The sequence below is a fragment of the Mustelus asterias genome, chromosome 22 (assembly GCF_964213995.1).
Source record: "Mustelus asterias chromosome 22, sMusAst1.hap1.1, whole genome shotgun sequence".
Lineage (NCBI taxonomy): Eukaryota > Metazoa > Chordata > Chondrichthyes > Carcharhiniformes > Triakidae > Mustelus > Mustelus asterias.
The window spans coordinates 37,522,150-37,549,457 of record NC_135822.1 but is presented as its reverse complement, the minus strand read 5'-3'; the positions used below and the strand labels follow the sequence as shown (position 1 = coordinate 37,549,457).

Genomic DNA, 27,308 nt, shown 5'->3' with positions numbered 1-27,308 from the left:
TACAAAGTAGCATTTCATAGAATTACAAGTTCAGGCATGGTACATGCCATAAAATGTTTCTATTTATTTCAGTGGGGCGGACTGAAGCTGCTAATACAAAACTGAAAACAGGTATGGAACAGTTTCAAAACATAATTAAATATTTTACATAAAACAAAAGTGATATACCTACATAGTGCAACTTCAATGCACCTTCACAAGTGTCTGCTTACATTTCTGGGGCTAGGATCTGTAATTCAGTGACTATGCAAAGGGCAATGGCAATTTTGCTACCAATTCAGCCTGTTGCACAGGGATAATAGAATATCCGAATGTTAAATGTTTTATCACAGGGTTGTCCAACCCTTTTCTCAGTTAAGGGGCTGCTGACCAAATTTCAGAAAGCTATGGTTTAGCATGTTATTTTTTAAATTGATGTTGAACCAATAAATTGATTGTTTAAAAAAGGAATAATGCATGAAAATGACCATTAAAACAGCAAAGTTAACCACTAAAACCACATTGCCTTTTTGCTTAAGAAGTAGAGAGAGAGACGGTGCCAAGCCCTGGTCACGAGGGAAGGGGTATGGACTGGGACCAAGCTATGGAATTGGGTTTAAACTAACACTGACCTTGTGTTCACTCCTGGTAGCACACACTCTGAGCCTATTTTGTGGATAGGTTTTTGGGGAGGGAAAAGGAGCAGGAGATGTGTGTGTGTCCCGTTCACTCCCCGTTTCAGGGTTCCTCCCCTCTCAAACTCTTACACTCGCTCAGTCACTAGCTAAACAGATTAACTATCTTGCCCTTAACTCGTGCTTTTCGCCTGCACAACACCGCCCCCGGCTTGTGTTCCCTCTCCCTCCCCAGGCTCCCACACGTGCAAACTCGTACGCGCGTGATCTCTCCCCTGATCATTAACTTCTGCTCACTCATTCATGCTCATCAGCTGCAAAAGTGGCAGAGAAATAGTCTGTGATTGGAGGAACATATTTTTGCACATTTTTCATTGAAATTAACCCTTATTTTGAACAGAGTCCATTGGCTGGTTAGAGAGGTATGGTGGGCCGGATTGTGGCCTGCAAACCATATGTTGGACAAGCCTGTTTTATCACAATATATACTGTTCAGTGATATTATTAGTGAAAGCATTGATTTGTTTTTAAGCTAATGATTTTGCATGTTTGTTTCTGATGCCCTGTTGAGGTAGCGACTTTGTACTTTTGATGCACTGGTATTGGTATAAATTCTATTTTGTAACATGATCTTGAATGAAGACTGCTGCAAGTATGAACGTTGGAGTGTGATTCATTGAGATCAAATTAATGTAGACTGAGTTGTAAAATCTTACCGTTAGACCTCCAAAACACCCAATGCTTGCTTTTTTACACCTTTCAATTCTTCTACTTTAGAAGGGTTAATTATATGTATGCAAGGATATTTTAAAATGTGCAAGTTTTCTTGTAACATTTTTATGTTTTGGAGTAAGGCCTACATTCTGATGAGGCATGTGAAATAAATTAAAGTAAAGTTTATTTCTTAGTCACAAGTATGGCTTACACTGCAATGAAGTTACTGTGAAATTCCCCTAGTCACCACATTCCGGCGCCTGTTAGAGTGAATGCACCTAACCAGCACGTCTTTCAGATTGTGGGAGGAAACTGGAGCACCCGGAGGAAACCCATGCAGACATGGGGAAAACGTGCAAACTCCACACACAGTGTGGAATCGAACCCGGATCCCTGGTGCTGTGAAGCAGCAGTGCTAACCACTGTGCTACTGTGCCGCCCCTGTTCTGTGGCAAGTTACCATAACCTATGATATATTAGTTCACCTTCAGTATGTTTCAACTTGGGAATGCTGCGCATATCGTGCCTGCGCGATGCCAGCACATTCATGACATCTGCGATTCTGACCTGACGTGGCATCTGGTTCGCCACTGTCTAGAATTTAAAATTCTCATCCACTTATTCCAATCTTTCCATGGCCTTGCATCCCTTCTAATATCCTCCACTCAATAACCTTTCAAGAACTGAACTCCAACTCTGGCCCCTTGTGCATCCACCAATTCCTTTGCCCCACCATTGGCAACCATGCTTTTGACTGTCAAGGCCCTGGTCATTAATTCCCTTCTAAAGCTGTCCAGGCCGTAAACTCCTAACTTCCTCCTTAAAGTACTGTACTTCTCTATGACATTTCTTAAAACCTACCACTTTGTCCAAGCATTTCGTCATCCATCTGCTATGTCACCTTTGACTTGGTATCAGTTTAATCTATTACATTCCTCTGAAGCACGTGAGGTTTCCGACATTACGGACATGATGTAAATGCAAGTTGTTGAATGTAAGGAAGCATGTTGTACAACAGATTATTTTTAAGAAAACAGAGGCTCTTTTGAGTAAACTTCAGTTCTATAGGCTAAACAAATGCATATACGTATTTTTAAAGAAGTCATTGCTGTATCTCTAATTTTGTGAACATGATGTCTGATCATTTTATAATGACATCTAATTTTAACTTGCAACCTTTGGTTAAACCAGATTAGATATTTCTAAGGTACAAGGTTGTAGAAAAGTAACAACATTGCATTCAATTGTGTCCAATGTTCTCTTTGGTGACGTGTCTTAGTTTATTCAATCCTACAGCTTCCAGTGAATCTGGATTTATATTGCGATATACCACATAATATAGTGTAATTCTCATAAAATGCATTGCAGTATGCAAATATTAACTACTTTTGAATACAATATTCAAAAATTCCTCAAAGATTGTGAAAATTAAACCTCAGATTGTAAAGCGTAGCTTTGGGTATCATCTAATTCAAAGTCTGCAATGCTTTATTACTTCAAGGCAAGGCTATGTAATCAATATTCTGCTTTGACTAGAATCCTTTAGCAATGCTTCAGTTCGTTGAGTATCTTAAAAATGAGCCTTAGAACCCATTATAGCAACGCTTCAAGAGTAATGGTCTTTATTGCTGCTGAGGATTTGCTAACATAGGTTGTCGTTTTTAAGCAGTGATTTTGAAAGCCAGTGTGGCTGTTCAGTTCAATTCCTGTATTTGGAGCCTGTCACTATCAAGCTCCTGGTCCAAGGACAAATTGAATAAATTATAGCATTGTTTGGTATTTTGGACACGATTGTGTTAAGAGTTCAAATGAATGTAATTAATTGAACTAGTTGCAATCACAATTATGTATTATTCCTAGTTGACAGCAATAATGATAAGAATCAGTGGATCAGACGCATTTCGAACATAGTTATTACTGAAGTCAATTTAATTTTAGAAATCAAAATATTTCCTCATCCTCCTGTGCATGTACATAAATGGTCCAATCAGGTGAGCAACTGAGACCAAAGTAGTAGTTGAATGGCTTTTTCTTCCTCCGTTGCTATATTTCTGTGTTATGTTCTTGGGGAGGTTGTCGTTGAGTAAGCTGTAATAACTGTCAAGTATTTTGTGTTAAAAATGTGACTGGCTTACAGTTTGTTTACAATAAAGATTAACGATGTACTTCATATAAGCTACTAATTTGTGTGACCAATAGGTGTAGGTACTAAAATATGCTGTCTTTCTGCTCACACAGAAGAGAAACCAAAACAGGAGCCACCGGTGAAAAGTTCTTCACCAGATGTCAGATCAGAAACTGTTGTAGAAAAGAAAGAGATAGATGGGGAACCTCCTGATCCTGATCCTGTCCCTTTACAAGTAGAGGAAGAGGAAGAAGAGGAAGAGGAGGAGGTTGAGGAGGAGGAAGAGGCAGAAGAGGAGGTGACAGTGGAACCTGCTTCTAGCATTGCTATTTTTCCACCTTTAGATTCCGCAGAGGAATCTGAGCCATCCACTCTTAAAGAGGAACAGAACCCTGCACTAAACCTGTGTTTGCATGGGGAGGTGGAAGATGATAAACAAGAAGAGCGGGACAGTGCAAGTCCACCTGGAGAAATTGTTGCTGCTCCAGCTAATGAAATCATAGTACCTGCTACTATTAACACTACTAAAGATGTCAATGGTATTGCAGGAGAGGAAGTAACACAAAGCACCTTAGAAAGTGTATCACAAGACCTTCCTACACTCTCGACTAGTGTGGAGAATACAGACATTCTTCGGACAGAAGCAAAGGTGGAAATGCCACCTTCCCCTGTTGCCGTATGTACCAGTCTGGAAGTCGCAGCAGAGGAAGAGAACAATGAGGAAACTCCTGTTAGTGATGACAAAGATCAAGACGTGGAAAGCAAGGAGTCTGCTGAAGTGGAGGAAAAAGAGGTAGAGGAAAATGAATCACAACAATTAAACACCAAAAAAAGCCCAGAGATTGTGTATGGTAGGTTTGCATTGAATAAGACTGTCTGTATAATATCAGATCTTAGGATTTTTTTTAAAGGTGTTTGTAACATATGAAAATAACCGACAAGAACCAGGAATGAAGAATGTTTCCTGATTACCTTCATGATCACTTATGAGAGTATTACCTATTGAAATACTTGCATGTTATATCAATGGAGTGATTCAAAAGATCAGATACTTTTATTTTGCTATAAGAACATAAGAAATAGGAGCAGGAGTAGGCCATCTAGCCCCTCGAGCCTGCCCCGCCATTCAATAAGATCATGGCTGATCTGACGTGGATCAGTACCACTTACCCGCCTGATCCCCATAACCCTTAATTCCCTTACCGCTCAGGAATCCATCCATCCGCGCTTTAAACATATTCAGCGAGGTAGCCTCCACCACCTCAGTGGGCAGAGAATTCCAGAGATTCACCACCCTCTGGGAGAAGAAGTTCCTCCTCAACTCTGTCTTAAACCGACCCCCCTTTATTTTGAGGCTGTGTCCTCTAGTTTTAACTTCCTTACTAAGTGGAAAGAATCTCTCCGCCTCCACCCTGTCCAGCCCCCGCATTATCTTATAAGTCTCCATAAGATCCCCCCTCATCCTTCTAAACTCCAACGAGTACAAACCCAATCTCCTCAGCCTCTCCTCATAATCCAAACCCCTCATCTCCGGTATCAACCTGGTGAACCTTCTCTGCACTCCCTCCAATGCCAATATATCCTTCCTCATATAAGGGGACCAATACTGCACACAGTATTCCAGCTGCGGCCTCACCAATGCCCTGTACAGGTGCATCAAGACATCCCTGCTTTTATATTCTATCCCCCTCGCGATATAGGCCAACATCCCATTTGCCTTCTTGATCACCTGTTGTACCTGCAGACTGGGCTTTTGCGTCTCATGCACAAGGACCCCCAGGTCCCTTTGCACGGTAGCATGTTTTAATTTGTTTCCATTGAGATAGTAATCCCATTTGTTATTATTTCCTCCAAAGTGTATAACCTCGCATTTCTCAACGTTATACTCCATTTGCCATATCCTCGCCCACTCACTCAGCCTGTCCAAATCTCTCTGCAGATCTTCTCCGTCCTCCACACGATTCACTTTTCCACTTATCTTTGTGTCGTCTGCAAACTTCGTTACCCTACACTCCGTCCCCTCCTCCAGATCATCTATATAAATGGTAAACAGTTGCGGCCCGAGTACCGATCCCTGCGGCACGCCACTAGTTACCTTCCTCCAACCGGAAAAACACCCATTTATTCTGACTCTTTGCTTCCTGTCGGATAGCCAGTCCCCAATCCACTTTAACACACTACCCCCAACTCCGTGTGCCCTAATCTTCTTCAGCAGCCTTTTATGGGGCACCTTATCAAACGCCTTTTGGAAATCCAAAAACACCGCATCCACCGGTTCTCCTCCATCAACCGCCCTCGTCACATCTTCATAAAAATCCAACATGTTCGTCAAGCACGACTTTCCCCTCATGAATCCATGCTGCGTCTGATTGATCGAACCATTTCTATCCAGATGCCCTGCTACCTCCTCTTTAATAATGGATTCCAGCATTTTCCCTACTACAGACGTTAAGCTGACCGGCCTATAGTTACCCGCCTTTTGTCTCCTTCCTTTTTTAAACAGCGGCGTAACATTAGCCGTTTTCCAATCAACCGGCACTACCCCAGAATGCAACGAGTTTTGATAAATAATCACTAACGCATCCACTATTACCTCTGACATTTCTTTCAATACCCTGGGATGCATTCCATCCGGACCCGGGGACTTGTCCACCTTCAGTCCCATTAGTCTACCCAGCACTGCCTCTCTGGTAACATTAATCGTATTAAGTATTTCTCCTGCTGCCAACCCTCTATCGTTAATATTTGGCAAACTATTTGTGTCCTCCACCGTGAAGACCGACACAAAAAACGTATTTAAAGACTCAGCCATATCCTCATTTCCCACTATTAACTCCCCCCTCTCGTCCTCCAAGGGTCCAACATTCACTCTAGCCACTCTATTCCTTTTTATATATTTATAAAAACTTTTACTATCATTTTTTATATTAATTGCTAGCCTAGCTTCATAGTCTATCCTTCCTTTCTTTATCGCTTTCTTAGTCTCTCTTTGTTGTTTCTTAAATTTTTCCCAATCACTTGTTTCTCCACTATTTTTGGCCACTCTGTACGCAGCTGTTTTTATTTTAATACTCTCCTTTATTTCCTTCGTTATCCACGGCTGGCTAACATTCAACCAATAGTACAATTTGGTGAATTAATTTACTAATCTGGTTATCTCATTATAATCTTTGTATTCATAATTCATATTTTTTTCTGTTACTGCTGAAAGCAAAAATAGGCTTATAGGTATAACTTGACTGACTTCCTAATCCAAGACAGTGGAGAGGAATTGTTTTCATAAAACTCTGAAGCCTCCCACCCCAGTTGCATAGTTAGTTTGATCCAGTAGAGCCATGTTGACTACAAAGGTTCCAAGCTCAAACCGTGAGTTAGCTGATTATACCCAAGATAATACTACCCAAAATAGGTCTCAACATCCCTGGTTAGGGAGGAGGAAATCCGCAATGATTTCTACTCTGATCACTATGCCATATTCTCTCTTGGAAGTATAGGTGTGTAATTGTAAGGTGCGACAAGATCCGGTTACGGTCGGCATCCTTTAATAGTCTATTGCCTGCTGATACTCACTGTCCAGTCTACATAAAATTGGGCAGTGGGCACATACGAGCACATCATTTGCAAGGTTCCCTTCAAGTCTGATTTGATTAGTAAATTTGCGGACAACACAAAGGTTGGTGGATTTGCGGATAGTGATGAGGACCATAAGAGGATATAGCAGGATATAAATCGGTTGGAGACTTGGGCGGAGAGATGGCAGATGGAGTTTAATCCGGACAAATAAAAGGTAATACATTTTGGAAGGTCTAATAAAGATAGGAAATATACAGTAAATGGCAAATCCTTAAGCGTATTGAGAGGCAGAGGGATCTGGTGTACAGGTACTCAGGTCACAAAGTGGCAATGCAGGTGGAAAAGGTAGTCAAGGAGGCATACGCCATGCTTATCTTCATCAGCCGGGGCATTGAGTTTAAAAATTGGCAAGTCATGTTGCAACTTTATAGAACCTTGGTCAGGCCGCACTTGGAATATAGTGTTCAATTCTGGTCTCCACACTATCAGAAGGATGTGGAGGCTTTGGAGAGGGCATAGAAAAGATTTACCAGGATGTTGCCTGGTATGGAGGGCGTTAGCTATGAGGAGAGGTTGGAGAAACTTGGTTTGTTCTCACTAGAACGACGGAGGTTAAGGGCAACTTGATAGAAGTCTTCAAGATTATGGGGGCATGGACAGAGTGTTTAAGTTTAAGGTGCGAGGGGCAAGGTTTAAAGGAGATGTACGAGGCAAGTTTTTTTACACACGGTGGTGGGTGCCTGGAACTCGCTGCCAGGGGAGGTAGTGGATGCGGATACGATAGTGACTTTTAAGGGGTATCTGGACAAATACATGAGTACAAAGAACAATACAGCACAGGAACAGGCCCTTTGGCCCTCCAAGCCTGTGCCGCTCATGTGCCCAACTAGACCATTCGTTTGTATCCCTCTATTCCTAGTCTGTTCATGTGGCTATCTAGATAAGTTTTAAACAATCCCAGCGTGTCCGCCTCGAATCACCTTGCTTGGCAGTGCATTCCACCCTCTGTGTTGAACCTTGCCCCTTTCACCTTGAACCTGTGACCCCTTGTGTTCGTCACCTCCGACCTGGGAAAAAGCTTCCCACTGTTCACCCTATCTATGCCCGTCATAATTTTGTACACCTCTATTAGGTCGCCCCTCATCCTCCGTCTTTCCAGGGAGAACATCCCCAGTTTACCCAATCTCTCCTCATAGCTAAGACTCTCCATACCAGGCAACATCCTGGTAAACCTTTTCTGTACTCTCTCCAAAGCCTCCACGTCCTTCTGGATGGGATGGGAATAGAGGAATATGGTCTCTGGAAGGGAAGGGGGTTTTAATTATTTCGGGCAGCACGGTCGGTGCAGACTTGGAGGGCCGAAGGGCCTGTTCCTATGCTGTAATTTTCTTTGTTCTTAAGTCACACACCATCTTCACTTGGAAATCTTAGAATCTTAGAAACCCTACAGCACTGAAAGAGGTCATTCGGCCCATCGAGTCTGCACCGACTACAATCCCACCCAGGCCCTACCCCCATATCCCTACATATTTACCCACTAATCCCTCTAACCTATGCATCCCAGGACGCTAAGGGCAATTTTTAGCATGGCCAATCAACCTAACCTGCACATCTTTGGACTGTGGGAGGAAACCGGAGCACCCGGAGGAAACCCATGCAGACACGAGGAGAATGTGCAAACTCCACACAGACAGTGACCCAAGCCGGGAATCGAACCCAGGTCCCCGGAGCTGTGAAGCAGCAGTGCTAACCACTGTGCCACCGTGCCAATGTATCATTGTTCCTTCATTGGCACTGGGTCAGAATCCTGGAGCTCTCAATCCAACAGCACTAAGTCCAGCCACACCACATGGACTGCATCAATTCAAGAAGTTGGCTCATCATCACCACCTCAAGGGCAGTTTGGGAAGGACAATAAATGTTGGCTGAGTCAGTGAAGCCCATATTGCATAAACATTTTTTTAAAAAATACTTTGAGATATCAAAGGGAGGTAGCCACTAATGGAACCATTTCCTGGTAAGATGACAGTGCCTTTAGGGTGAAGGTGGGCAAGATATTTTAAGAAATAATGACTAAACCTTAATACCCACATTCATTTCACATGGCACCTTCTGCTGAACTAACCTGGATTTTGGGTTGGTAAAGCATTATAAAATAAAGTTCCCCAACCAGCTTCAGCTCTCAACGTGACCAGGTTAGCTTTTATATTTGTTTGTGGAATGTGGGCGTTGCTGGCAAGGCCAGCATTTGTTACCCATCCATAATTGCCTTTGAACTAGGCTGTTTCAGAGCATTTAAGAGTCAACCGCATTGCTGTGGTTCTGGAGTCACATTAGGCCAGGATGGATTTGTTCTTCCCTAAAGAACAAGCGAACCACATGGGTTTTTGCAACAATTCACAATGGTTTTATCATCATCATTTGGGCAGCACGATGGCGCAGTGGTTAGCACTGCTGCCTCACAGTGCCAGGGACCCAGATTTGATTTCCAGCTTGGATCACTGTGCGGAGTCTGCATGTTCTCCCCGTGTCTGCATGGGTTTCCTCCGGGTGCTCTGGTTTCCTCCCACAGTCCGAAAGATGTGCTGGTTAGGTGCATTGGCCATGCTAAATTCTCCCTCGGTGTACCCGAACAAGTGCCAGAGTGTGGCAACTAGGGGATTTTCACAGTAACTTCATTGCAGTGTTAATGTAAGCCTACTTGTGACACTAATTTTTTAAAAAATCTTTTAATTCCAGATTTTTATTGAATTCAAATGTCATCATCCACCGTGGTGGGATTTGGACATGGGTCCCCAGGACATTACCCTGGGTCTCTAGGCTTACCAGTGACAATACCATTATGCAATGTCTACACATTGCAATTGTAGAGAACTGTTCTTTGTGGCACAAACCATCACAGTTATTTCTGTATTATGCAACCATGCTGATCTGGTTAATGGTTTACAATGACAAAGCTTCACCTTTCATCAAAAATCAAACAAATAGCAAAAATAAAATTAAGGATTAAATGATTTAATATTTTAAAATAGTTTTGAATTAGACCAAATGACTTTTCCATAAAAAATGCAATGCAAGGTATATGAGAATTCATGGTCAGGTTTTGAAATTGCAAAGACCCAATTATAACTCTTAGAATCCTTAATTAATGGGTGTTTAAAAGATGCATGAGAGATGAGGAACTTTAGCAGGAAAAACAAGAAATGACAACATAAATACAGTGAAAATGTGCTGAAAGCTTCGAGGATCAGAGACAATACGTAATTCATTGAAAATGCAGGTAGTTGAAATGTCTTTTTAAAGATAAAGGGCTATGGGAAGAGATCAAGGCAATTTGTACTGTAAACCTTTATATTTTTCCAGTACTGTACTCAACTACTTGGGGAGAATAACGTAGTATTTATGAATGGCTAATCCCCAGAGGTCTGGCAGAGTCCAGTAAAAGAAAATGAATGTCCAGTCTTTAATAACTCTATTTAAAAACAATCATATGGGTTGGTTCAGATCTGAGTCTGTGTGTGCACTGTTGTACATGTTCATGGATGGAATTTTCTTAGTGTGCGCTTTTAAAGTGGCAATGACATTTTTAGTTGCATAATGGCAACATTGCCTTGTATAAATGGTGCTCGTCTGGAATTAGGGCTGGAATGCACCGTCAGCAATGCATTTGCCCAATGAATAGATGCTAACTGGTGATCACTATCACAATTTGAGCACTCTCTCCCAATGTGTGTTTTTTTTTATGTGCCTGTAACTTGACTATAAGGCAACTCCTGTTTAACCATTCGTATAGTTTCTGCTGCATTGCCAAAAGTTCTGTAATGTTTCTTCTAATAGTAACAATTCAGTTTGCATCTTGTGCAGCTACTAATCTTGCCTCCTTCATGATCGGGTTGGAGAAAATTAAACCTGAATTGATAATGTCAGCCTTGTTATGAATACCAGAATAGATTAGTGGCCATATTTCATTGTTTCTGCTTTTACAATACCTTTATCTTCCTTTTGTTTTTTCTAAAAACAAAACACAAGCTGCCTCTTTATTTGAATCAGTTATTTTTCCTCGAATATTTGTTGTATCATTCTGGCTGGATAGAATTGTGACAAGAGTTCAGAAACAGTGGAAGCTGAAGAGCTTGAAGGTTGAGGCCTCTTTGGATATTGTTTGAAAAACATGATTTTTTTCCTGTTAAATGAATCATTTGTTTTTTTAACCAAGGATTTTTCCTGTTCCATATATTCAAACTGTGACATAATATTGATAAATTGTGCTTGGATCAGGATCTAATGGTTAATTCAAAGTTTTTGAGGATTAGCAACAAGTTAATACCAAACAAGTGTTTTGATTATCAAATGCAATATAAATAACAGCAAACCTTTTCATCCTTCCCTTAATTTTGAAAGTTAGAGATGCGAAAGATTTTATTGGATGAAAATGTACAAATCTAACTAAACTGTAACAAAAGGGCACTTTCATTCTGACAAAACTTTTAAAATGGATTGAATTTGTGTTATAAAATAAAGTTTAGAATTAGATGGATGCATACCTAGGCAAAGAGCCCAGTAAAAGGAAATGAATGTCCAGTCTTTAATAACTCTCTTTAAAAGCAATCATGTGGGTTCAGATCTGAATCTGTGTGTGCACTGTTATACATGTTCATGGATGGAATTTTCTTAGTGTGCGCTTTTAAAGTGACAGTGACATTCAACCTTCGGTCTGTGCACAGTCAGGACTCTGACCTTCCCGTTGCTTGCCATTTTAACACACGATCCTGCTCCCATGCCCACATGTCTGTCCTTGGCCTGCTGCAATGTTCCAGTGAAGCTGAACTCAAACTGGAGGAACAGCATCTCATTTTCCAGCTAGACACATTACAGCCTTCTGGTCTCAACGTAGAATTCAGCGACTTCAGATGATTAGCTCTACCCCACCTCGACCCCTTTGTTTTCATTTTATTTAATTTTTAACTGTTCTCTACCTTTTATTTCTTTCTTGTCTTTCTTTTTCTTCCCCCACACCCACTCTTTCCCCCTATTTTATCCCCCTTTCCTTACCCTTTCTCCCACTTCCCCCTTTTCTCAATTTTACCCCTCTCCCACCCATCTCCTCCCCCCCCTCCCTCTCCCCCCCACGTCTTCATCGGTCATAGCTTACCCTCTGATTTCAGCTTCTCTGCCGTTTGGCCATTCACACTTTCTATTCCCTCTACAGACTGCCTTTAGCAGCCTTTCCCCTTGTTTTTGTGGATATGACTCATCTTTCATTCCCTCCTCCTGCAGTATAAATATTTCCCACTTTCTATGCCTTTTAGCTTTGACAAAGGGTCATCTGGACTTGAAACATCAGCTCTTTTCTCTCCTTACAGATGTTGCCAGACCTGCTGAGATTTTCTAGCATTTTCTCTCTTGGTTTCAGATTCCAACATCCGTAGTAATTTGCTTTTGTATGGTGAATGAATGTAACTTGCTCTGTTGTATACTATTGCATTGGCTCTAAGTTACTTAGGTGAGTTTTTATCTTTGTGGAAGGTGCTTGGGAACAAAAGCAGTGAAGGTGTTGGTCATTATTTTCAACGATGCACCACTGGTTATGTACGGCCAATACTGGCCAGTTTTGGCGCTGGAACTTTGTGGGACAGTAGCTAACCAGGACTCTTCCACTTGGCTAAATAATGAGTGCTGACTGAAAAACTGAAGGAGAAATTGAGAGACTGGTTGAGGAAGTGAAAAGATTTTGGAATAAAAATTGTGAGTTGCAAGAATGTATTTAACAAATTATGATTCTGAAGTTTGCATACTGATTTGTTTAACTGGTGTGCTATGGTGATGTCTAAATGGTGATTTGCTGGCAAATCCCTCAAGCTGATTTGCTGCAAAGACATTGTGAATTCACAATTGTTTGGTGTGAAAGGGAGTTGTATGTCAAATTCGGGAGATTAACCAGCTGTTTTGCAGTGGGATTGTTGGAATAGTGATTTACTTTTCACTGATTTCAGAGAGCGTTCCTTTTGGATACTATGATTTTGTTTTTTCTGCATTCTGGATTGGAGAGCTGTCAAAACAGGAAGATACACTTGAATCAAAATATCCACTGGGAGTAGCAGAACATTGGCCACAGACTCCAGGGATAGGTTGCGTGCAAGATTTTGCCTGAAAAGAAATATCTGCTTTGAAAAAAAAGTAACTCAGTTGTGCCGATCACTTTCTGAATTTGCCTCTTGCATTCTCGTCCATATGCAGTAAAATATAAGGAGGATAAATATTTTTTCCCTGTCGCAACCAACACAGTTTCTCCTCCTGCTGCACTTAATGTTGATGTGGAGATGCCGGCGTTGGACTGGGGTAAACGCAGTAAGAAGTTTAACAACACCAGGTTAAAGTCCAACAGGTTTATTTGGTAGCAAAAGCCACACAAGCTTTCGGAGCTCTAAGCCCCTTCTTCAGGTGAGTGGGAATTCCCACTCACCTGAAGAAGGGGCTTAGAGCTCCAAAAGCTTGTGTGGCTTTTGCTACCAAATAAACCTGTTGCACTTAATGTTGGCAGAATAGGAGGTAATTACGCCATTTAATGTCTCCTTTTGTACCCTAATTAATGAAAAAGAAAGCTCTGGAAACCCTAAATTAGAGATTTATTTTCTGCAGCGATGTAAGGAAGCTCCATAATAAGATATTGTATGGTGATAATATAAAAATATTAGTGAGATAATATTAGAAATGGTTTGCACTTTAGAATTCATAGAATCCCTACAGTGCAGAAGGAGGCCACTCGGCCCATCGAGTCTGCACCGATCACAATCCCACCCAGGCCCTACTACCATAACCCCACATATTTACCTGCTAATCTCCCTGACACTAGGATCAATTTAGCATGGCCAAACCCGCACATCTTTGGACTGTGGGAGGAATCCGGAGCACCCGGAGGAAACCCACGCAGACACGGGGAGAACGTGCAGACTCCACACAGACAGTGACCCGAGGCCGGAATTGAACCCGGATCCCTGGCGCTGTGAGGCAGCAGTGCTAACCACTGTGCCACCGTGCTGCCCCAGTTGATCATCTGAACAATGTTTGGAACTTTGAAAATTGTATCAAGCGATAGAGGAGGTTGTATAAAATAAACATAGAATAGAATCATAGAATGGTTACAGCACAGGAGGCCTTTCAGCCCATCATATTTGTGCCAGCTCTCTGCAGGAGCAATGCACCTCGTGTCACTCCCTGCCATTACTTCATAACCCTGCACATTCTTCCTTTATAGATAATGATCCTTTGAATCCTCGATTTAACCTGCTTCTTCCACATTCTCAGGCAGTGCATGTCGGATCCTAAGCACTCATCTGGTGCAAATGTTTCCGTGTGTGTGTTGGTGTTTATGGCAGGGAAGAGTAAAAATGAAACAGCAGTGTTTGTCTGAATTCCAGCTTTCTGTTTTAATATTGTGAAATCTGGATCAAGTTGTTAAATGCTGTGCAAGGATTCAGATTTTTCATTGTAGGATCTAGAATGGATGGTAGCAGTTCTGTGTAGAATGAGGAACGTTTTGATTTTCACTAATGTATAGCAGGACAAACAAAACACAGTTACAATAAGATTCAGTTTTGCTCTTTTCGGGGAATTCTTTAAACAAAACTCAAGCTTCCGTGGAGATTTCAGTGAATGGGCTGCATGGGTAGCAGCAGCCTATCAAATAAACCACTGGCATTGACACAGAACTTGTCTCATTTGACTCACACACTGCACTACTCGTTTTGCTTCAAGTTTCTCATCCACTGTCTTTATCAATGGGTGTGATTCCATGGGGGGTGGCTTTTGTTTGCCTTAATAACTTGACCACAAACCTTTCAACCATGAAGGCCAGCATGACTGAAGCCATGGCTATCCCATTGACAGATGCAACTGAGGTCACTGGATTGGATAGTGTCAGGATAATGACCTCTGACTTTCTCACTAAACTACTTTATTTCCTCTCCTGTCCTGAGGATAGTTGGCCCAATTATAATTGAAAATAAATAGCTGTCCGTTCTGGAGCAGAGTACTACAGATGTTGGGAATCTGAATAAAAACAGAAAATGCTGGAAATATTCTAACTCTGGCAACATTTGTTAATAGAGAAAGAGCTAGTGTTTCAGGTGGTTGACACTTCATCAGCACTCATGAAGGCACATTGATCCAAAATATTAATATAAACTTCTCACTCTGCAGCTGTTGCCAGACCTGCAGAGTATTCACAACATTTTTAGTTTTTAATTTTGTTATCTATATTGTCAGGCCATCGGTGGGTTTTAATTTGCCCTTGAGTGGTGTGTGATGTTTTGCTATCTCTGAAACTTACTGATTCTATTGTACTTATTTTTCTGTAGTTTTGGGGAGGGAGTCTTCACAGATCTTGTTGAAGTTAAAAATCATAGTTTATGTATAATTTCAAAATTGTGGTGACTGGTATGTAATTTTCTTTTAATGGTATGTTCTGTGACCAAATTAAGTTCACAGGCAGTTACAGGTCCCATCATTCATGTTATTTAAAAAAGTTATTTCTACATATTCTATTCTATTCTATCCTGCATTCAGTAGTGTTTTTGATTGGGTGCAAGTTTTCATATTTTATTTCGCACACTGATCAAATGTTTTCAAAATTCTGCTGTATTTTAGCAAAAGGTATGAAATGATTCTGAATTTCATTTAGAACATAGAACATAGAAAGCCACAGCACAAACAGGCCCTTCGGCCCACAAGTTGCGCCGATCACATTCCCACCTCTAGGCCTATCTATAGCCCTCAATCCCATTAAATCCCATGTACTCATCCAGAAGTCTCTTAAAAGACCCCAACGAGTTTGCCTCCACCACCACCGACGTCAGCCGATTCCACTCACCCACCACCCTCTGAGTGAAAAACTTACCCCTGACATCCCCCCTGTACCTACCCCCCAGCACCTTAAACCTGTGTCCTCTCGTAGCAACCATTTCAGCCCTTGGAAATAGCCTCTGAGAGTCCACCCTATCCAGACCCCTCAACATCTTGTAAACCTCTATCAGGTCACCTCTCATCCTTCGTCTCTCCAGGGAGAAGAGACCAAGCTCCCTCAACCTATCCTCATAAGGCATGCCCCCCAATCCAGGCAACATCCTTGTAAATCTCCTCTGCACCCTTTCAATGGCTTCAACATCTTTCCTGTAATGAGGTGACCAGAACTGCGCGCAGTACTCCAAGTGGGGTCTAACCAGGGTCCTATAAAGCTGCAGCATTATCTCCCGACTCCTAAACTCAATCCCTCGATTAATGAAGGCTAGTACGCCATACGCCTTCTTGACCGCATCCTCCACCTGCGAGGCCGATTTAAGAGTCCTATGGACCCGGACCCCAAGGTCCTTCTGATCCTCTACACTGCTAAGAATGGTACCCTTCATTTTATACTGCTGCTCCATCCCATTGGATCTGCCAAAATGGATCACTACACACTTATCCGGGTTGAAGTCCATCTGCCACTTCTCCGCCCAGTCTTGCATTCTATCTATGTCTCGCTGCAACTTCTGACATCCCTCCAAACTATCCACAGCACCACCTACCTTGGTGTCGTCAGCAAACTTACCAACCCATCCCTCCACTTCCTCATCCAGGTCATTTATGAAAATGACAAACAGCAAGGGTCCCAGAACAGATCCCTGGGGCACTCCACTGGTCACTGACCTCCATGCAGAGAAAGACCCCTCCACAGCCACTCTCTGCCTTCTGCAGGCAAGCCAGTTCTGGATCCACAAGGCAACAGCCCCTTGGATCCCATGCCCTCTCACTTTCTCAAGAAGTCTTGCATGGGGGACCTTATCGAACGCTTTGCTGAAGTCCATATAGACCACATCCACCGCTCTTCCTTCGTCAATGTGCTTGGTCACATTTTCAAAGAACTCAACCAGGCTCGTAAGGCACGACCTGCCCCTGACAAAGCCGTGCTGACTACTTTTGATCATACTAAACTTCTCTAGATGATCATAAATCCTGTCTCTCAGGATCCTCTCCATCAACTTACCAACCACTGAGGTTAGACTCACCGGTCGGTAATTTCCCGGGCTGTCCCTGTTCCCTTTCTTGAATATAGGGACCACATCCGCAATCCTCCAATCCTCCGGAACCTCTCCCGTCTCCATCGACGATGCAAAGATCATCGCCAAAGGCTCCGCAATCTCCTCCCTCGCCTCCCACAGTAACCTGGGGTACATCCCATCCGGTCCCGGCGACTTACCAACCTTGATGCCATTCAATAGTTCCAACACATCCTCTTTCTTTATGTCCACATGCTCGATCCTTTCTGTCCTCCGCAATCCAGCAGTACAACCACCCAGATCCCTTTCCACCGTGAATACCGAGGTAAAGTATTCATTAAGCAGCTCCGCCATTTCTAACGGTTCCGCACAAACTTTTCCCCCTTCACCTTTTAAGGGTCCTATGCCTTCACATCTCATCCTTTTACTCTTGACATATTTGTAGAAAGCCTTGGGATTCTCCTTAATCTTACCCGCCAAGGTCTTCTCATGACCCCTTCTCGCTCTCCTAATTTCCTTCTTAAGCTCCTTCCTACATCGCGTATACTCCTCTAAATCCTTAACACCTCCTAGCTCTCTGAACCTTCTGCTTTCTATTGTGTATTAATTTCCTGAGTATGTATTAATTTCCAACAGCAGTGGCTCAATATGTTTCCTGTAATAACTCTGCAGTACACCCAGGTCTGATCTGAGTAATATATCTCTGCAAATCTGATGAAATAGTAATTTTACAGGGTCATGGTCAAGAACAGTTTTAAGTAGCAGCTGCAATGCATTGTAACAGGCTCCAACTAGCCAAAAAGATCTTGAAGAACAGCCACTGAATACTTGTGCAATCTTGATCTGTTCTGTGCTCTCTGCTAAAGGGCGCTCATTCACATGGACAATTAAAATGTAAGTGGTGTCGCAGTTATCTAGCCACCTAGCAACCTTTTGTGATTTGATATGTACAATGGTCTGTGGTGGAGTGTGAATAATTACATCCTGCTGGAGTTACTGTGCATGCAGAGTGCGTAATGTAGAATGTGAAAACAAACAAATGTACTGAGTCTTCGTTAAAGAAACTGAAGGTAGCTGAGTAAAGTTGGGACCACATTTATGAGAACTGGAGATCGAGTCAAAGGGATAGATTTCTTCAAAACTGGTTGATGTAGTTGTGTCAGATTGATGACTGGTCTTCAGTGTTGAGAGCAGTTTGGTACCTCTTAAAGGAGTGTTGTTTGTTCCAAGAAAAAAAGTAGTAACAACTGTGTTTTATTTGCATGTTTTTTTCTGGTTGTGTTCACATCAAAATATTGTTGTACCAATATCAATTCTAGTCATGCTGTCTCACTATTTTAGCATGTTTGCCAATAAGGATCAAGAGTTTAGTAATATATTTTGTTCTGCAGGTTGTTATTTCAGAAGGTAGCACGTTGGGCTACTGGCAGCTTAAGGGAGTTCTCGTCACCTAGTTAAGCATTTTAAAAGCTCAAGTTTGTGACATTTTAACGAGACCTTAATAAATATTGCATTCCTATCACTGGACCCCTAGGAGTAACTATTGTAAGTGATACAAAGCAAATAGATTTGGAATGCTTGTCTATGTCTTTGCTGCCCCATTCTTTTGCCCTTTTTTATTCTTCAATTTTTATTTTCACTAAAGCTAATGTATCCTAATCTATATAGAATGGCAAGACCATTTGTCTATAAATGCCTGTGCCAGCTCTTTGAAAGAATTATCTCATTACTACCACTCTCCTACTCTTTCCCTATTGCCCTGCAATATCTTCCTCTTCAAATATTTGTCCAACTCTCTTCGCTATTAATCGGCTTCCACCACCCTTTTGGGCAGTGCGTACAAGATCATAACTTACTGGGTAGAACAACTTCGCATCTCACCCTTTTGCCAGTTACCTTAAATCGGTTACTGAGAACTTAGTTAAATCTGGCTGCTGTCTGTTCTGCCACGAGAAACAGTATTTTCCTTAGATAGATAGATAGATACCCTACAGTGCAGAAAGAGGCCCTTCGGCCCATCGAGTCTGCACCGACCACAATCCCACCCAGGCCCTATCCCCATATCCCTACATACTTTACCCACTAATCCTTCTAACCTACACATCTCATGACTCTAAGGGGCAATTTTAGCATGGCCAATCAACCTAACCCGCACATCTTTGGACTGTGGGAGGAAACCGGAGCACCCGGAGGAAACCCACGCAGACACGAGGAGAATGTGCAAACTCCACACAGACAGTGACCGAAGCCGGGAATCGAACCCAGGTCCCTGGAGCTGTGAAGCAGCAGTGGTAACCACTGTGCTACCGTGCCGCTTATATAATCTATCAAAATCATTCATGATTTTGAACATTTCTATCTGGCTGTTGGGTCCAGTTTGTTAGATATGTTCATGAGGGAGCTGGACTTGGCCCTTGTGGCTAATGGGGATCAAGGAGTATGGAGAAAAAGCGGGAGTGGGATACTGAAAATGCATGATCAACCATGATCATATTGAATGGTGGTGCAGGCTCAAAGGGCCGAATGGCCTACTCCACCTATTTTCTATGTTTCTAATCTTCCTTTGCCGTTCTGGCTTTGAGGAGAACAATCCAGCATAATTTCAAGTTAGTTTCCAGTACCTGAGTCCAAAAGCTTAAGAAATGTATTACATTTGGTGAAGCTTGTAAAATTATTTAAAAGTTAAATGATGCAGCATAAAGGTTGGCTTTTGGCCCCAAAACAAATAACTTGTTGGGTGCTATAATCGCCATTTTTACCCCCCAAAGTATTTTCATTTGCAGTTTCCTTTTCTTTCTTCTGTCGTCATTCATTTTAGAGTTGATACTGCCACAAAAAGATTGACCTCTGGTTGACTGCAAATCGGCTCGAGGCAGGATTTTCAGTCAGTTAAGGCCTAGAGATCAGAAGAGTGACATGTTCCTGTCATGTACGTGACTGGTTCAATGTTTGATGTAGTTAAATACAGCAACATTACTGCAACTATCCTGTCTTCTTGTGCCTGGATGAGTTATCCCATCCTCACTGCTGTAAAGTTTTGTCATGATCTTGTGTAGATTTCAGCTTGAGCCTAGGAGGGAATTCCTGCAGGGAATAATTTTGGTGAAGATTATTATATGATGATGCTGGTTCTGTTTGACCTTCAAAGAAATTATCCTCACTTCCTCTACTCGATCATACATTTGTTTGTATTTCTGAAGTACCCCATTGCTTTCAATACTTTTCTCCTTTATCTGACCAGGATACAGAAAGTTCTGAAAAATGCCTAGTTAATATTCTTTCAAAAGGTTGCTGTACTTTGTTGCTTACAGGTTGTTCCGAAAAGCAGGTAATTTGAGAATTATTAACCCTAATGAACAAAATGGGCTATCGATATTAAATTTGGATTCCTAATCCCTATTCTTAAAATGAAACGATTTATCTTTTGAGATCACCTTTTTTAAGAAAAAAAGATATACATCCCAACTGTGATGCTAATTTTTTAATAGTTTACAGAACTGACGCTAACATGAAGTATTTGGACCTTAGAGTTTCGTACCAGATAATCTGAGAATCTCTGACATGTAGTGTCAATCAATGTTATGATTATTAAAAACAGTTGTTCATGGGGTGTGAGTGTCATTGGCGAAGCCAACATTTATTCCCAATCTCTAATTTCATAGAATCCCTACAGTACAGAAGGAGGCCATTCGGCCCATCGGGCCTGCATTGACAACAATCCCAATCTGGCCCTATTTCCATAGCCCCATGTATCTACCCTGCTAATCCTCTTGACACTAAGGGTCAATTTAGCATGGCCAATCAACCTAACCCACACATCTTTAGACCGTGGGAGGAAGCCGGAACACCCAGCGGAAATGGCGACACGGGGAGAACATGCAAACTCCACAGAGACAGTCGCCCAAGGCCGAATTGAACCCGGGTCCCTGGCATTGTGCTGCCTTTGAGAAGTTGGTGGTGACCTATCTTTCTTGAACCCTTGGGGTCTTTGTGATATAAGTGCACCCACAGTGCTGTTAAGCAGAGTATTCTAGGACTTTGACCCGGTCATGGTGGAGAAACATATTTCTAAGTCAGGCTGGTGTGTGGTTTGGAGGTGGTATTCCCAGGTGCAGCTGCCCTTTTCCTTCTAGGCAGTAAAGGTCACAAGTTTGGAAGATGCTATTGAGGAAACTTTGGTGAATTGCTGCTGTGAATCTCATTGTTGGTACACTTTGCAATTGCAGTGCACCAGGTGGAAAAATGGCATGCTCACGGTGGGTGTGGATTTGCTTGCTTTATGTTGCAGCTGCACTTATCCAGGCATTTTGAAGAGCATCCCACCACACTCCTGGCTTATGCCTTGTAAATGATGGAAAGGCTTTGGATGTTAAGTGAGTTATTAATCACAGAATTTGCAGCTTCTGACTTGCTCTTGTAGCCACTGTATTTATATGGCTTGTCCAGTTCAGTTTCTGGTCTTTGGTACTGCTAGGATGTTGATGGTGGGGGGAATCAACATTTGCAATCCCTAGGATATCAAGGGAGCGTTTGTTAGACTCTCTTGATAGTTATGCCCATTTCTGGCATTTAAATGGTGTGCATGGTACTTGCAATTTGTCAGTCCAAGCCTAAATGTCATCAAGTTTTGCAGCATGCAGGTACAGAGTGCTTTATTGTCTGAGGGGTTGTGAATGGTATCAAACACAGCACAATTGAGTGAGCATCCTCGTTTCTGATCTTATGATGGATGGAAGGTCATTGAAGGAGCATTGAAGATGGTTGAGCCTTGGACATTGGTTTGAGGATCACCTATAGTGATCTGTAGCTGAGATGTTTGGCCTGCAATAACCACACACATTTTACTTTGCACTAGGTAAGACTCCAAGCAGTGAAGTTCTCCCTAATTCCCATTGACTCCAATTTTGCTCAGGTTCTTTGATGCCACACCCAGTTAAATGCTGCCTTAATGTCAAAGGGAGTCACTCTCTCCTCATTTCTTGAATTAACCTCTTTTGTGCATGGCTGGAGGTGATCTGAAGTCGTGTCCCGAGCAGAAGTCAAGATAAAATCGTCATAGTCCCAGATGACTGTAGGCTGTCACTGGTGTTGATTTAATCTCAGGATCAATCCACCTGAGGCGAGGGGCAAGGGTGAGATGGTGTGTCATGCCTTTCTGAATAACCTCGGCCGGTACGGGAGTTGAACTTGCACTGTTGGCGTTGCTCTGCATTACTAATCAGCTGTCCAGCCAACTGAGCTAAACCAATTGATAAGTACGTACGATTTGAGAGCACCATCGGTAAGGCAGCTTCCATTGCTTTCCTGATGATTGAGAATAGCCTAAAGGGGCATGAATTGGCAGGATTGGATTTATCCTATTTATTTTGGACAGAGCATACCTAGGCAATTTTCCACATGGTTGGTTAGCTTTACTGGAACAGCGTGGCTAGGGATACCGCTAATTCCGGAGCATGATTCTTCAGTATGACTGCTGGGATGCTGTCAGGGTCCACTGCCTTTTCTGTATCCAGTGCCTTCAGCTGTTTCTTGACATCACGTGGAGTGAATTGAATTGGCTGAAGACTGGCACTGGAGACCAGAGGAGGAGGCAGATAGAGATCAAAACATTTGACACTTCTGGCTAGAATGCTTGAGCCTTGTCTTTCAGATTTTCATTTTGGGTTCTGCCATAAATGAGGATAATAATATTTTTAGACCCTTCTCCTCTTGTTTCATTTTTCCTTTTATTTTCTTCTACTGTCCCCCACCATTGACGATTGGATGTCAGGATTGCAGAGTTTTGATTTGATCTGTTGGTTGAATGATTGGTTAGCTATATGTAGCATGTTGCTTCTGCTGTTCGGCATGCATATCGTTCTTAGTCACTCTGTGCTTTTCTATCTAGATTGTGTTTTCTTCAGGGATGTGGCTACTTTTCGAAATACAATCCTGAGTTGATTCATGTTTTTCTTAAATTTCTTCAGTTAAGTGCTTCTCCAAAAGTCTCTTTCATCCAAAGTGCTGGTTTAATAATCTTCCACCTGTAAGTGATCCATTAACTGATTTTGATTTTGTGACTAAGGAAAAGTAGCAGATTGTGCAGATGAATTCTTGGAAACCACTCAAAAAAAAGGCTTCAATGTGCTGTAAATCTCAGTGATTCCATCATTCTGATTATCAATGTTCTTTCAGTTTTGTGTGTAGTTTAAGTGGTTTAGTTTTTTTAGTTTCAGTTAGGTGGCTTAGTTTTTTTTCTTTTGACTATGTATTGAAATCAACTGTTAGCCCAATGCAAAATTAGAACTGGGAGATCTTTGCATTGTACATTTTTAAAGTAATGGGTGTTGAGTGTTCTAAATCCATATGATGAGGGAAGAAGACACTACGATGTTTGCACTGGAAACTAGATGAAAATTCAGTGACTGTGTACTACAGGTCTTGTTGAAATAGTTGCAGCAATTAATTTTTGCATTTTGTCGTCTTGTAAATGTAGTTACATCTTCTATTTGATTTTCAAAGCCGTGCATAATTTTAGGCACATCGTCGAATAAAAGCATATCTACTGATATCTGCTTTCAATAACTGCTGTATGTCACATTTTACACTCTTTTATTCTCTTTCATATTGAGGAATGTTCACAGTGTTGGGAATCTGTCATTAACCTTTCTTTGCTTTTTATTGCTTCTATTACCTATTCTTCTCCCTTTCCATATGTTACGCCATCCCCAGACTGACTTCCAGATCTCCACCAGTGCTCTGTAAACACATCCTGTGGTGCAGAAGTTTGAGCTATGATTCTTCACTTTCTGAAAGGAAGCATATGGCCTCTCTTTGCAATTTCACCTTCATGGTGCGACTGGGATCAGGAAACTGTCTTGTGAACATGTCCTATCAGTCTATACAGAGCACACAGCATCATTAGCATGACACCTTTTATATACTCCAAAGGTGTTCATATTTAAGTAAATCGCTATTTGGTTTCATTCAATGTATTTATTTGTGATGTGGACTAGTTGTGTGCTTTAATACCAAACAAAATACAGTTAAATTTTGCCTAACCCACTGCTGTTGCTGCATGCTAAACTTGTCTGCTAAGGAACTCAACAAACATTTATACATTGCTCAATACCAAAGCTTTCACTTCTGGATTCAAGCACAAGATCAATCAGCACCAGGATGTAGGTGTTCAAAGGGGACATTATACTCAATATAGCTCAATCAGAATCAAACTTGGATATATGAAGGTTTTTCTTGAGTAATCATGTCCTGCATTTGTTGTATCAAATTGCCACATTCCTTTTATTTTGAATATGCAAACATCTAAAATTATACATGTAGTTCCAAAAGTGCAGTCAACCCATTGCATAGAAACAATTGAATGAAATCATCCAACACATTGAAGTTAAGCCACAGTCTTCCTGTGCAAAGAGGCATTTCTGCTCGTGGTGGCATTTTACTTAAGATTCTAATGTGCAGTATTTAATCTTACATTTTTTCTTACATTTAAAAGTATCCTTGCTGTTTTTCAACTATATATCAAGGTGTCTGAATAGCACTCTGTTTTGAGTATAACGATTAATGTAATTTTAGTTTTGAATCTGATCTAAGAGAATAGTAAAATAATGAATTCCAGTGATTTCTGCTATTTGAAGCTGGACCAAGAGAATAATGGGCCTCAACCTGTATTACAGTCCAGATACCTCTTCCTGCACCAAAGATGCAGAAGAAGCCAAAAGAGTCGAACAAACTGGATGAGGATTTATTAGAGGTCAGTGAAGAGGTAAGGATCATTTTATGTACTCAGTGATTTTTGTATTATGTTGAGGTTAATTTATTTTTGGTGCAGATTTAAATGTTTGTACACTCATCCTTTTTTCCAAAACATTCTTAGCCATTTTCTGTCTAAGGGTGGGGCCTGAAATCTCTTCCCACTACTGTTGAGGATGAGTCTCTGAGGTGTGAGATATGGGTAGAGTATTAGTTATTATCTTGAGTACGGAGAAGCATTCCTTAGTTCTGATTTACACCTGTCGAGATATCCTCAGTCAGATTGAGCATCCACAATGTCTGCTTACCTGGGGAAAGCCAATGGTATGCTGTGGTGTGGTTGTATCTGTATCGTTAACCACTACACTGCCAAAATTTCCTGTGATGGATGCTAATAATTGCTACGGGATATTACACACATCATTAGCAGTCATTGTTTTGAACCTTGAAGATGTAGCTACTAATTTGCCATTTATCTTGTCAGTGCAATTATAATATGCGTTTATTTGCATTAAATATGGACAGTGAGTCTCCCATAGTCTGACAAGATAAATATCCTGGACTTCAGTTCTCACCAGCAGTTAGAAAGCATTAAAAAAAAACTTTATTTAATTTTTAAAAATTAAATGAATTGCTGCACATCCATCTTATTTTTAATGATAGTTGTTTATTTTGAACTTGAAATCTTCGCAAAGACAAAACTGGGTCAAATCTTTGATTTGTCACATTTAGATTTTTTAATAAAAAATTCCCAAATGTTCTTGAAACCTAGGAAAAGAGGAGTTCCCTTCAGTCCCCGGTCTGTTCTACATTCTGATTTGCTTCAACTCCATTTAAATGCTTTTGATCCATGATGTCTTCATCTAATGAGTCTTTTAATCTTGTAAAATGTCAATTGGCACAGCATCCACAGCCTTTTATGGGATGGGGTATAATATGAAATTTGACGACAATCCTCCTAGGCCTACGAGAAAAATAGTTTGTAGTCTAGTTTACTTTCACAGAATCATAGAATCTCTCCAGTGCAGAAAGAGGCTATTCAGCCCATCGAGCCTGCACCGACAATCCCACCCAGCCCCTATCCCTGTATTTACCCTGCTAATCTATTTGACACTAAGGAGCAATTTATCATGGCCAATCAACCTAACCCACACATCTTTGGAGTGTGGGAGGAAACCGGAGCACCCGGAGGAAACTCACGCAGACACAGGGAGAACGTACAGACTCAACACAGACAATGGCCCAAGGCCGGAATTGAACCTGGGACCCTGGCGCTGTGGGGCAGCAGTGCTAACCACTGTACTACCGTGCTGCCCTAAGATATTGCAGTGTAATGGAAAAAGTGCTTTGATTCAAGAGAACAGTCATTTAAGTGTACAAACAAGTCATGGTGCCAAGTCATTTGATTAGGTATGGCAAGACTTAGGAAGAGGAGAGGGCCAATTAGCGCCTCAAGCCATTCAATGAGACCTCGACTGGGGTGGCATTGGCCATTGGTTACATGGAAGCATTTTGAAATGGACAGATTTCCTACAGCTGTTTCATTCATATTAAAAAATGTGTAATTTTGTTTTAGGTTATCATTTTCATCTAGGCCCATGGACACGTTAATATAAGACAGTATTATACCTGAATATCTTGTGCAATATTGCAGAATTAGAATAATGTTGGCTGCTGAAAATAGGAAGGCTGCTCCTCTTTGTTTGTCTTTATTATAATGGCTTTTTGGCATATTGATTTTTAGTTAATTTTCAAATGAAATAAACTTTTGGAAAAGCATTTGAGAGTAACATGTGTCTACTCACACCTTAGCCTAAAGAAGAAGAGCTTACAGTTGAAAATACTCCTGAATCTGAACAAGATAGGTCAGTCCCAGATGCAAATCTGGATAAGGAGTTGGACATTAAAATGCATACAGAAGTGGAAGAAAATGGCGATCAGGAGCTGGAACCTGAACAGAATGGTTCAGAGTCTGTTTCTGAAAGTGAAAGCACTGAGACCAGCACCAAAGAAAGCCCTGATGACAACCCGGCGTCTGGCTTCAAAGAAGGTAAATTCTGGTTTCAGTTGCTATGCAATAGTGCATGGTGTTGCTACTTGTCACCAGCACAATTTGAAAAAGAGCTTGAATATGCGTAAATAGCTGTTGTAATTGTTAGGTTGAAGCAAGTTGTTGTGTGTGATTGCATATTGGCCATGCTTGTGGTCTTTTGGAGATTTTATTTTAAATTGTTAATTCTGCCACCATAGCATGTCCAAGAAGATCATTTGCAACAGTTGTTGTTTTTATGAAGTATTGTACCAAACAAAAGGAGTATTAAGTAAAATTATCTCTGCAATTTGAAAGGTATATACTCGTGAGTAGACATCTTTTCTGCTCAAACTGTTTTTCATTTAAGGAATAATCTGCTAAAATATATTTTGATGTTTATTTGTGAGCACACTGCTCTGTTCAGGAGATCTCTTCCCATAAGATCCATTGCATACTCCGTAATATCC

General features: G+C 41.4%; 1 protein-coding gene across 45 annotated transcripts in view; it reads left to right on the top strand.

Moving 5' to 3' along the window:
* The window catches only part of LOC144510004 (eukaryotic translation initiation factor 4 gamma 3-like), a 357,463-nt gene that overhangs the window by 215,865 nt on the left and 114,290 nt on the right, over nucleotides 1-27,308 (top strand). For 31 of the 45 annotated variants that reach the window (XM_078239141.1, XM_078239148.1, XM_078239140.1 and 28 more), the window contains 4 exons: nucleotides 73-111; nucleotides 3,567-4,304; nucleotides 24,734-24,822; nucleotides 26,622-26,859. In XM_078239141.1, coding sequence (XP_078095267.1) covers nucleotides 73-111; nucleotides 3,567-4,304; nucleotides 24,734-24,822; nucleotides 26,622-26,859 — 1,104 coding nt within the window. The remainder of the gene's footprint in view (nucleotides 1-72; nucleotides 112-3,566; nucleotides 4,305-24,733; nucleotides 24,823-26,621; nucleotides 26,860-27,308) is intronic. The other 14 variants (XM_078239147.1, XM_078239150.1, XM_078239149.1 and 11 more) reach the window with 2 other exon arrangements.